Source organism: Lepisma saccharinum, chromosome 3 (assembly GCF_977018435.1).
Source record: "Lepisma saccharinum chromosome 3, izLepSacc3.1, whole genome shotgun sequence".
NCBI lineage: Eukaryota > Metazoa > Arthropoda > Insecta > Zygentoma > Lepismatidae > Lepisma > Lepisma saccharinum.
The window spans coordinates 37,576,748-37,590,269 of NC_139231.1; the positions used below are offsets into that span (position 1 = coordinate 37,576,748).

Here is a 13,522-nt window from a genome sequence, read left to right on the forward strand (position 1 = left end):
AGATAGGCAGTGATGTTGCTCAGAAAGTGCCGGAGGGAATGAAAATCCCTCCTTCCTTTGAAAGTGTAAGTACCATGAAATTTCAGTGACGCTTTGATATTGCTTTTTCAGTATCATCTGTTATATTTTGTTATATATTCAGTGGAACCTTGATCTTACATTTTTCAGGGGACCAAGCTTAAAAAAGTTAAATCACGGAATAATGTAAAATCGAGGAAAATTTTATAAAATTCTGCTATTTTGGGACCATCAAGGGTTAATTATGTGAGAAACTATACATTCCAGGAACGTAAAATCAGGATTCCACTGTACATATAAATTCCACTGCTGTGTGGTATTTAGTTATTCTTCCGTGATTATCACCACCACTGCTTTCATGCCAGTTTTTGTGATGTGTCCATTAGATTTGTGTGTTGCAAAACCATGAGCCTGAATCAAATTGTGCACTACGTCCCTGTTATATCACATCTTTCATTATCCATTTAAATCTTTGTAAATGGTCCATATAACCACATTCATAATATTAATATGTATTAATAAGAATTTTTGTTTCTCATTGGCTGAAATTCTTTCTCGTGCATTCTAGAAAAAAGGTAAAATCTCATGCCATGTGTTGTTACCATTGAAAATATGTATTTAACCCTCCTCCTTTTCCTGATGAAGAACTCAGGTTAATATGGAAATACTTTATAGGTACATGTCTAGTCAATATTATTTTTATATTTGTCAATATTCTTGACTCTTGGAGAAAAGTTGTGTTAGGATGTCTACCAGTGAGAAAAAAACTTGAAAATCTGGATGTCAGGGAATATTTTTTTTTTGGAAAAGTCATGGAAATTTATTTTTCTTCTGGAAAAATCAAAATTTTTGTAGTAGGAGACCTTGTACAATAGTGTATGCTTAAAAGCAGCAAAAGTGGATATACTGTATTCACTACAGCAGGTGTTTAAGGGGGAGAGAGAGAGAGAGAGAGAATTTCTCGTAGGACCTTCTCTCTGCTGCAGCTGCTGAGCACTGTTGCCAGCTTCGCTGTTTTGAAGCCAGCTGCACTCGTATGGCTGTGAACTGTGGCACCTGTCCTCTGCCCCACTATGATGTCATTACTGGCTCTGGCCCACAAAGACTAACTTTTGCCATGAGTATATATTTTACACGTAATGTGATATTATTATATTTGCTGCATTTCCCCACCCTCTTACCTCCTCTGCTGCTTTTTTATAGTGCCATAGCTGACGTGAAGCTGACATAATATTGTTATCCGGGATTCCTTTATTTCCAATTCCATGCAACCATTAGTGGATTATTGATATGGGTGATGCGGCCAGATCTAGACGGTGAAAACTAAGAATGAATTGTCATAACTTTAAAGTTAAAGCTAATAACAGTGCCTCCACCTCTCTGACACTTAAAATTGCCCTAGGAGGCACTTTATGCAGCCTTCATTAATCTAGCTCCTGGAAAGTCATCTTTAGCTCTATTTAAGGTGAAATTTAGCTCTTTTATGCACATTAGGTTTGGCAACACTGCCAGGATGGCCATAGGAGGCAAGGAGAAATGCATTACACTCATGGAACCATTATTTTATTCATTCTCTCGGGAATATCAAACATCCAATGACATAGAAAAGTACATGGACGGAAAAAGGACACGTTGAACAATGTCGTAGTCGTAGGAAACACTCATTCGATTAGCCATAAGTTGAAGTTGATTTCCCATAGGAATACATAGGATTCTGTAAATGCTTATTGATCATATTTTCCAAACATCTTGTCTAGCTTAATAATCACCTTAAAAATAATCGCTTCCACGTGCAACATTGAAAGAAATTCATACTCTCTTGTATAGTCAAGGTTTTTTTTAGTAGTAGTGCCCATTCTGACGAAATTGAAGTAAATGCACAATTGGTACGTAATTGTCACTCTTCCCCTTAAACCAAGATCTCTGTCTGCAACAAGTGCTATTTGACTGCTATAACTTAGCTTATCACTCTGCATTTTTTTTTTATTATACAGTATTTGGGTTACTTTCAAACCTGTCTTCTTAATTCCAAATGGTTTGCTAATTTTAATTTTATCTGTGTAAGAATGAGAAATTAAGTTTACTACAAATAGAGAACTACATTTTACATTTATTGTGTTAACAAACTATATTTCAGTTTGATATACTAATTATTAGTGGTAGTTAGAGACTTTATTTGTACCAAATACTGCACTTTGCTAAATGTAGTTATATGTGGGATTCTAAATGTGAATGTTTAGCTAAACATGTGTTCATGTGTATTAATTGGTCTATTGATTTGGGCAGGGAATTTTGTTTTTACAACATTTTAGACACTCTGGTATGCGCCACATGATAAAACGTTGAGTGCATTTATGAATTTCAGTCGTCAAAATTAGCAAAGTAATGAATTTCAGTCACTGAAGAAAGAAACGTTTTTATTAATATTGAATGTATTCATTATTCATCCTCATTGTCACCCTTAACCTAGATAAAGTTGTAATTATAGCAGGAGGGTATCGGAAGGTACTGGTTCAAACTTAGCTAGTGATACTAGGCGATACTTTCGCAGATTTGCAAAATACATACAGTAATACTAATTAATTTTACACTAGTATTGTGTATAAAAGTGGGTTTTGTGTTTAGAAGACAGCTATTTAAATATTCTGATTACCTCATATGACAACTTCTGAATATTTTAAAATAAAATTTGTACATTTATATGACAGAATTCAAAAAGGAATTCGTATGTGCAAACATTTATAAATATTCTCAGGGTTCCTACTGACTTTTATTTTCTGCTTCTTTTTCTTATTCACTTTATCAAATTACTCTTGTTTACAGTGCATCAATTTTATTTTATTTTTGTACAAAATGGAAACAAAATCTTGCCTTCATGACAATAAACTAATAATTTGATAAGTAACTCTGATAAACTTACTTTTCATTTTTCTGCATATTTTTTTTCTTCACGATCGATTTCGCGTGAAATCGCCACCACCAGATGGGTGGCTAAATCAATCGCGAAAAAAAAAAATACGTGGAAATATGAAAAGTAAGTTTATCAGAGTTAATTAACTATCTCCACATAACCACCAAACATATATCTTTAGATACACTGTAATAATTTGATGTTTAAGAGTTCATTTGTCATTTCACATTTCATTTAATATTGTATCATTTTGTTTGGATATGATGAGAAAATACACATCCCATATTTTGTTAAATTAACATTGCAGTGTGTAATCTTGAATTTCATGTACATGTCCCCATACATCACTTCAGTCCCAATAATAATATTATCATCTCATTTATCACATTTGCTTGAATTGTGAGACCTGTAATTCATACCCTATAAATCTGAAATTTGTACTAACAATGTTTGTATTTAAGTGGGTTCAAGTTTTTCAACTTTTGGCACATGATGTTGAAGTCAAGAATATGGCATTCTATATTAATCATTACATTAGGTGTGAGGTTGTGTAAGTATAGTAATTAGGTTTTTTGAAATCATATGGAAGGTAAAATGATTTCCAAGAATATAGAATGAATTGTGCTTTTTATTATTTATTTACCAAAAAGGAGGAAGAGTATCTGGCAGCATAAATAAATCTTTCAAAATGTGATGCATGTGAAATGATGATGCATCAAATTGCATGTTTGGATTCTGTAAAGGTTTCTTGTTAGTAATTAAGAAGCTTGAGTTTATCATGTATCATACATAAGTTACCGCATACAATTGCAACATGCCATAAAAGGTTATTGGGGGATGTGAAGGTAGGACTCTGCACATTCACAATCTCTTGTTAATTGAGGAGGTGATGTGATCATCATCACACTCCAGCCCCCCCCCCCCCCCCGCCCCCCTTATCCATATATTCGAGGTTGGGTGAACTCCAAAGCTGCTCAATGCACGTTGACACTTGGAATCAACCACATGTGGTAGCCAGATGTCCTACCAATTGAATCACACAGTTTCTACATCTGATGAATAATCACAATACAGTATTGTGTGAAAAAAAATTGGTATGAGAATGTGGTTTCCATGTGTGGAGATCAGGCCCGTAGCTAGAATTGATCTCCAGGGGAGCTCACAGGTTTTTGAAAGTTTAACAGTATAAAATTAAGGTAAATTAAGAGTGTGTGTATGGGGGGAGGGGTTATCAAGTTAATGTAAAACATAAAATTTAGATATATCATACAAATACTACAGTTTTTTCTATATCTTCTAAATCATCTCTTGAAGTGTTAATTGACTTCTACTGACATCATCCCTTGCTACACACTCCATACTACTTTTGATGATACAGATATTTATATCATACAAGAAATAATACACAATATTCAATCATAGTGCCTACAGTACATTCCACCCCTGCCCGAAGCAATAAAACTCCCCTTCGTTCCCAAAAATTGGGAGCTGTTGGCCTTTGATACAAATGTGTAAGGGGCAGCGAAGGTACAGATAAAGAAGTTCTCTTAAAAAAGAACTTTCTATAGTCTAGAGAATCTTCTACCTAGATTTTGGCTCATAAACAAGATGAATGAATGTAATAGCTGCTGTCTGCATTTTCACTTTTCACTGCAAACGAATTGTAAAAAAAAATAGTTTTACCTAATGACCTAATGTTAAGTGGGCTGACGGCAGTGCCCTACCTGGCTACGGACCTGGTTGAGATGTGAGTGTAACGTAATATTTAATGAAAATATACAGATTGAAACAACAAAAGGTGGTATGTTTGAAAGCTAGCATTTGATAACATAACGACTGACACAGAATGTTTGGGCCCTATATTTAAGTCATGATCACCCCTGAATTATTGGAAAAAATACAAATACTTTTTGCAGTCTGAAATACGAGGTCTGACAATTAAGTTCATGAACTTGCCACTGTACACATACGTTGGCAGCACTGTACAAATCTCGGAAAATTTTTATAACCTTAGTAGTCAGTGTCTAACATCTGTGTTCGTGTTGACGTGTGACTGTGTTTTTGTGGGGTTCATTATTGTTGTTGCATGTTTTTCTGTGCCGTCGCGAGAATGTCCGAGTTTGAATTAAAGCAATGAACAAACATTAGTAAATTTTTTGTTAAACTTGGAAAAAGTGGAAGTGAAATAAGGGGAATGTTAATCCAAGTTTATGGGGATAGAAGATATGGCATGAAGAAACAGCAGTGTACAAAATGGATTAAACGTTTTCTTCTGAGTGAAGAGAAATCATCACTGATGGAGAGAGGCCAGGGCAGCCAGTAACGAACAGAACTGGCAAAAACATTGCATAAATTCGTGGAATAGTGTGTCAAAATCGTCAGCTGATTGTGAGAAGCAAAGCAGAGCAAGTAATATAATCAATCGAGAAACAGGAAAATCTTAACTGAAAATCTTGACATGAGAAAACTGTGTGCAAAAGTTGTTCTGAAGGAGCTCATCGATGAACAAATGCAAGGTAGAGTCTAAGTTTGACATGACTTTTTTGGAGAGGCAAGACAATGTTTTTGGCCTTGACCAAGACCTTGACTTTTTTATTTAACCGGAGTTAAAATAAATATTGAAAGGATGACAGTTTGATGACATTCAGGACATCAAGGATTATATGACAACAACTCTGATGGCCATTCCAGAACAAGAGTTCCAAAATTGCTTGGAAGGGTAGACTACGTGCTGGCATTGTTGCATAGCATTCCAAGGGGTGTACTTTGAAGATGACTGTAGTGATATTAAGCAATGAGTTATATAGTTTCTAGTATGAGTTAGCAAACTTGATTGATTGATTGATTGAGTTGGTGCTTTAAGTCCACTCTATGCACAGTAAGGCTAATTGGGACTGGACCTACAGTTAAAGTGGGATCCGAACTACTACGTATGTACCTCCACCAGGTATCGAACCGGGACCCCTTGGTTACAAGGCGACGACTCTACCACTGCGCCATCAGAGAGGCCTAACAAACTTAATTGTCACACCTTGTATAAGCTTATTGTTTGCTTTGATTTTCCTTTATTTTTACCTAAATTTTTTGGTCTTGGCTTCGGAGAATGTGTGAGTATATGAGAGGAAGGGCATAGTTAGAATATTGAAGCAAAAACTGCTCTTCAATGCCTTAATTTTAAGATGAAGTAAAATATTCATAATACATACTTTTCTCTCTTAGCTATTGGGTAATGCAATAAAGTTTTGTTCCTAATTCTCTAAAAGAATTTTGCATGAGTATAAGACAACTACATATTAACAAAGCATGGCCTTAAAGTAGATCATTATATTTTATGTTATGATGCTAGCACAAACTAGTTTAACTTAAGTCTAGAATTAAGGTAATTTATGAATTGAGCAAAGTTCTTGCCTTAGACACATACTTCTTACATAGTCTCAAAATTTCACCCTGTTTTCTTCTGAAGAGGTAATGTAATCATCGTGAAATGTGTCTAAGGTAAGAACTCTGTTAATTCATAAATATGTGGATGTATGGTGCAAGTATGTCAGGTAATTTACAGCAGAGTCTGAGGTCTTTCCAATTAATAATTTTGATCTATTTCCAAATTGTTTGTAACTTTGATAAAAGTTAATCCTCCCCCCCCCCCTCCCCGGTATTTCATTTACAAAAGATATAAGAGCTTTTGACTGCATGAATTTAACAGTTTGTATTCATGTAGGTGCCAGCTCAGTAACTGAGCATATTAAGTGGCTGACTTTCGATCTCTCCACTGGAGTTCCGAGGTTCGAGTCCCAGCCTGGACATAGGTGTTAATTGTAAGAGTTCTTTCATCAGTTTCATCTACTCACTCATCCTCATCATTAGGATTAGCCAAAAGTGGCAGAAATGCGACACTAAATAACAAAAATATAACACTTCTTTATAGAGGCACATATTTTTGGTAAATAAAAAAGCAAAATTTCTGTACAAAAACAGCCAATTTCAGGTTCAAAAGCGATAAATAAAATAAAATTTTGGTGTTATAGCGGTCAAAAATCGGATCAAAAGTAGTATATAAAATGACATTTTGATTGTAAAATTGTGAACATAATCCAAAATTTGATTTAAAAACTGCACTTATTACAAAATAAACATATCACTTCTAATAGCACATTTTATGTGGTTAGCAGAGTATTAAGTTTATTTCTGTATAAAGGGGTCCATTCTTGCTTCTCAAATATTTACAGCAGATTTAATCAATTTTCCGTGAATTGCATAACTCACAGAATAATTCAAACTTCACAAAGTGTCGTGTTAGTAGATAAACTCTAAATTTTGTGTTTAAGAGTCTATTTCGCATTTTGCAATTCATTTCACATCATTTTGTGACAAAACAGGGGAGGAAAATGTACCTCACACCTTTCAGAGATAATAAAAATTAACATTAGAATGTGTTATTTCAAATTTCATGTTTTCGTCAAAAACTAAATATGCATGCCCCTACTTATTTATCTAGGTTTAAAGTATGTTGAAGTGGACCATTTTCTCCCATGCATTTTAACCCTTGGTATATTAGGAATTTTTGTTATCCACAAGAAATATTTTGTCCCTTGAATTTTACAGATACTCTTTGCAAAAAAAAAAAATTCATATTGTGTACATAACAAAAGTTTAAAATAGTCTTAGATGGGTGGTGAGCTGTAACCAGAATTGTTCAGATGAATTAATGAGATCTTTCCAGGTATATCCTATATCTAGTTCATCACTCATCTTCATTATTGCAGTAAATCTAGAGGTAAAAAACAATATAAAATTAAATGTGTATATTGTTGTAATCCCGTCTTACCTGGGATCTGAGGTCACAGGGATGCTTCAATAATACATTTTAGGTAGAGCTTAATTATACTTGTCAGTTGAACCTGCTCCGATTAAGAGGGAAGAGATATGGAAGGTTGAATTTAAAGGTTATTTACACTTGTTCATACCTGGTAGGCGAGTGATGTTCTTGTCCAGATGCTTCTTGCAGACCGAATTGTGACTGATGCCAAGGTTCGATACGGTGACCCTTGGCTCACTGATCCAAGCGATCCCGCGCGACTCGCTGCATGCTTATGCAGCCGTAACTTCGTGTACCGTCGTCGTAGTTCTAAAGGTAAAAAAAAAAGGTAAAGTGTTCCCCTGTGCTTAGCACCACGCCATGAAGGTGTATAGGGGGTGTGGGGGTAACGCCCCACACTTTCTTGATCCGGTCGTGAGTGGGGGTGATGTGATCAGCATCATGTCCCTGACCGCCTTTACCCCCCCAGGGTTTCCCCCAGGTACCCATGTTATTCGACGCTGGGTAGGCGCCAGGGCCGCTTCCACCGTTAGAAAAGTTCCCGGATTTGAACCGGCCGGGGATCGAACCCGGGACCTTTAGCATGGTAGTCAGACGCGTTACCGACTGAGCCACCGCGTAAGTTGTAATGTGTTGTAGAGTAATCCAAGTGTAATCAGAGACTAATGAGAGTACGATGAGACAATTGAGAGGGAGCTCGGGGAGCGAGCTTCCTTTTATAATCTTTGGCTTCGAAAGGTTATTACACCTTTCGAACATGCTGGATCTTGTTTAGATCCACGCAGTTGCCTTTCAGTCATTGCTTCACGGAAGTTACAAAGTTTGCGCATTCTTGGGATCGCCCGCTGGTCGGACCTTTCCAGGAAATAAACAAGCGTAAATATTCTCTTGACAAGGTTTTCTCGTATTTGTAATCTCCATATCTCTACAATATATATATATTATATAAATTAGTATAAAATTATCAAAAATACAGATTAAAACTTGGAAAGTTTGAAAAAAATTGCCAGTTTTCAGTCTAACACACTGATGTTCTGTAAAGCCATCAAGAGAGTTTAATAATAAGTAAATAATTAATTAATATCTGGCATAGGATCTGGAAGAGTGCTCATATTGCCCCAACCCAATTTGCATGGCTATGTGAGCAACTGTAAGTGTTCGTAACTTACATGATGAAGGAGCAGCTGTGAGAATTTGCAATTCTGGATGCACCCATGTCCAGGCCAGTTCTTGAACTTGAGACCCTTTAGAGATGAGATTGAACGAACTCGGCCATTGTGATCAGTTCAGCCTTAATTGGAAATTATTATTAATGGCAAATTACATGGTTCATAATAATATTTGTATTTGTATATTTGTTATTTTGTGTTACTTTCCTACCACTTTTGGTTAATCTTGACTTTGTAATTATATAAAATTAAAGGTACTTCCTGCACCTAACCTATATTAGTGATAATTGTTTTAGGATCTTAGTTTATATGTTATATGAGGCAGTATTTTTCAGCAGTAATCACAACTCTATTTTTGCATTTAGGAACCTTCGCCTCTCCTTCCCAAGATATCTGGAGAACCGGAAGTTAGCATGGATGATTCAATGGATGGGGCTCCAGCTTCCATCTGTTCTGTCGACACACCAACACCTCCTTCCGTAACAACACCGGTCTCTTCGAAAAAAGTTAGTTTCTAATGGTTATCTTGCAAGGTCCAACTATACAGTGAAACAACAGCATACAAAGACACTGATGTCCTTGATTATAATTGTACATACATACATACAAGACCTGTCCAGAATTAAACCAAATCTTCAAAACAGCATGCCAGTGTGTTGATATTCTCTTTTCCACTACTGGCACTGCATAGTGCAAATTTTTAGAAGTAATACTCCATGTGCCAAGCCACTTTACATTATTTAATTTCCAGTCAAGAAACATTCATGTGAGGCAGTGTTCCATGCTTGAAGTGGTTTTCTGAGGCCTGAAATGTGGGCAAAGAAAATGTGGATCTATACCTTGACAGTGTTAAAAGCGTTTTTGGCAACTTGTTACCCAGCCCCCGTATTCTCCTGATTTGGCACCTGCGGACTTCTTTCTGTCTCTGAGGATGAAATTCACTTTGACAGGATATCATTTCCAGATGATAGAAGGGATTCTAAAATATTTGCTATGAGATGTGCAGGCTATTTCACAAAACATGTACCACAGTGCATTCCAACAATGGAAGAAATGCTGGGAGGAAAATACTTTGAAGGGTATTAATCTGATTAAACTGTGTAACAAGTAAGAAAATATTTAATTTTTCTTGCAGTTTACAGTTCTTACAAGCACATAAAACACAATTTTGGCTGTTACGTTTCAGGAAAACAGACACTCTCTTAAGCAGACATTTATTTCTGAAACGTAAGAGCAAAAATTGTGTTTCTAAACAATGCAAGCAATATATACATACAAGAAGAAGAAAATAAGTTTGGAAAAGTTTGGTTCCTTTTTTGGACAGACCTTGTTCAATTTCAGTGCACCAGTGTGTGTAATACAAGATGCTGTGAAAGGGATCATCAACATATTTTCATGCTCCGATTAAATCCCATTTGGATGCCAAAGGTTACCCAAACATTGTTGGTAGGTACTTGCACCTATATGTGGTGATATTGTACAATGGTATGCACACAAATGATGCCAGGCACTATTTTTTTAATAATTTTTCTTGGGCATCCTCTCTGTTTAAAGAGTAATTGTCCTGATGTTGGTGCAGAGGTTGTTTGTAAGTGTAATTTGGCATATTTAAAAGATATAGCAATTACCAACATTACTAATCAAAATTTTCCAATTTATCTGTACATTTGTCTTTTCATGTCAACATGTCACGTCAACCATTCAATATCCGTTATTTGCTCAGAAATTACATATTTCATGAACTGGGAGAAATACAAAGTCTTGGTGCAATGGGGATATTCAATATCTCGATCGATCTGTCCACCTTTCCCTTACAAATAAAGATAGAAATATATTGGTAAGATGCTGATAAGATAATAATTTTTAAAAAGCATTAATTATCTTGATTTGGCTATTTACGGAACTACAAATATTACATGATATAAATTACCCTCGTTATTGGTGCATTAAAAATACATAAGCAATATACCAACTGGAATATGCTAACACTAATTAGTACCCAGGGAGCAAATTGCAGCTACTTAGTAAATACAGCTCCAACTTCTTTTTAAGCTCCAGGTTCTGTATATTATTACCATCAAATGTCATTCAGAACGTAAACATATATTTTTAAAATGGCATTTCATAATTTGATGTGTTTATTCTTTGTATGCTGAGTTTCACTTATAATGTGCATGTTTCTGTATATTTTCAACTTATTACCTTTTTTTTTACAGTACAGATGCAAGGGTGTGACAAAGCTATGCATCTATTTGTCATAGAGCGTAGGTTAAAACAAGTACACATGAATGTTTTTCCACTTGCATAAGAAGGTTTGTTTATTCATTTCTGTAAGTTTCTTTGTGATATTTTGCTAGATTGTATTGCCAGTACTTGCAATTTTGTAGTGCAAAAGTATTGCATAGCTTTATTATCAGATAATGTATGCTCGTGTATTAAGTTGATTATTGCAAATTATATCTTTTGGTAAGCTGTTCCCTTTTTGTTTATTATGTGCAGACTTTTGTTCAGTTATTTAATTTCTTGAGCTATTTTTATAAAGTTAAGTGCTTCGTTACATTATATTTTATTAATTGCTGTAACCAGCAAAGGGATATAAAGGTTTAAAGGTTTGTAGAATGATAATATACATGATGTGCTTTTACATCATAAATCCACTTAGTGTGTCACTGTATGTGACAATAATGATGTCACAATACACCTTGACTCTACTTATGGCAATATACGTACAGGACTTATGTTGATAAAATGGCAGCACATAACGAGCAGTTGCTAGCTTTTTTTCTGACAAGTTGTTCAGTTTGATCCAAAATTAGCAAATTAAAAAAAATAATCAAATTTTAGTCATCAATACCTCTGCTGATCTACATTCTTATCTAACTGAATAAATATATTTGGTAAAATATTGCAATATATATGTTTGAGACTGAACACCATAATTGTTATTAGTGAGGAGGATTATAACACAACATTATAATTATGAAAAGTGTTAATTTTATGGGCAAAATGAAATTAATGAATATAAATAATGTATACTTCCCAATTGTATTTACAATAGCATCATTTTATTTTCAGAAATCAACTGGCAAGAAGGTGGTCACAGGTTATATTTTGTATTCAAGTGATGTTCGCAGGGCTGTTGCTCAAAAGTACCCAGATTACAGCTTTGGGGAAATCAGCAGAATAGTTGGCAATGAGGTGAGTGTAACTAACATGCATGCGTATGCATGAAAAAGTTATTGAAGGTAAGTCAATACTGTCTATGTTAATTAGGGATGGATCAACATGAAATTTTGACCAAGATTGATTTTGTACTAATATAAAATTCCAAATTGTCCTTGAAGAACCCCTTTAATAAAGTGTTACCAGATGACTGCAATGCAAAAGGCATTTGCTTTTAAAAAGGAGGGGATGGAGATTATATGTTTAAATCTTTAAAAAATAGAACAAAATGTCATAATATTGCACTAAATTATAAGATATTTATAAATATATTAGATTGGTAAAGTTATCAGCAATTTTGCTGATATGCATACCGATAGAGTACCAATTATCTGTCATATCTCTAGTATTCATTCAAAATTTGCAACATTGGTTCATGACTAAAAGCACTGAAACTTGTTTCGTTAACTTCCACATCTGATTTCTGTAAAATATTTGATGCAATGTAATGCATTATGCCTTGTATATATTAAAATAAGTAAATGTATCAGGCATGGTCAACCTGCCATATTGTGAAAGAGCACACTCTTACATGTGTGCAGATTGAGGAAGAAGCCGTGGTACTGTAGCATTGTAAGAGGGGTGGAAAGAAGGGAATGAGTGAGGCAGGAGACTTCATCATGTTTGTGTAGGGGAAAACTTCTTGCCATCTAATTTGTGACTAACGGTGCAGTGTGGCATTGTAATTGAACACTAGTGGCTTCCCCACTCCTGCTCTGCTGTTTACTGGTCTTAAGGTGCAGTAAGCTTGCATGGTATGGAGTGCTTTCCGGCCTTCAGAAGTGCACTCAAATAAATAATACTACTAGTTTATAGGTTCGAGCCGATACCGATGCAGCATCGGTACTGGTATCAGAAAGTATCAGTTTTAATCACAGAGTTGATACTGAGTTCATGTATTTCGCGGAGTCCAGAAGCTTTTGCAGTTAAATTATCCTCTAAACTAGGGATGGGGCAGATTAATCAGTATCGGCCGATATCGGCATATTGGTTGGTGTATTAGTTTATTAATAAAATTACCGATAATTTTACCGATCCGATATATCTATAAATATCTTATAATTTAGTGCAATATTCTGCCATTTTGTTACAATTTTTATGGATATAAGCATGCCCAACTTTAAAAAAAATTAAATGTCTAAATATTCTTCTTCTTTTGCATTGCAGTTGTCTGGTAATATACGTTAATTAAGAAGATCAATGAACCATTCGGATTCTTCGAGAACCATTTCGAATTTTATATCGTTACTTTATCGGTATCAGCCAAAATTTCATATCAACCCATCCTTACTCTAAGCTTTGCAAAATGTACGATTTTTTTTTAAATTTTACACCAACATTTTGTGGAAAACTTGAAATTCATAATGAAGTGATATATATTTTAAT

General features: G+C 35.0%; 1 protein-coding gene across 1 annotated transcript in view; it reads left to right on the top strand.

The window, feature by feature from the left end:
• polybromo (protein) overlaps positions 1-13,522 on the top strand; it is a 149,900-nt gene that overhangs the window by 119,782 nt on the left and 16,596 nt on the right. The window contains exons 26-28 of the mRNA XM_083118454.1: positions 3-65; positions 9,280-9,420; positions 11,990-12,112. Coding sequence (XP_082974580.1) covers positions 3-65; positions 9,280-9,420; positions 11,990-12,112 — 327 coding nt within the window. The remainder of the gene's footprint in view (positions 1-2; positions 66-9,279; positions 9,421-11,989; positions 12,113-13,522) is intronic.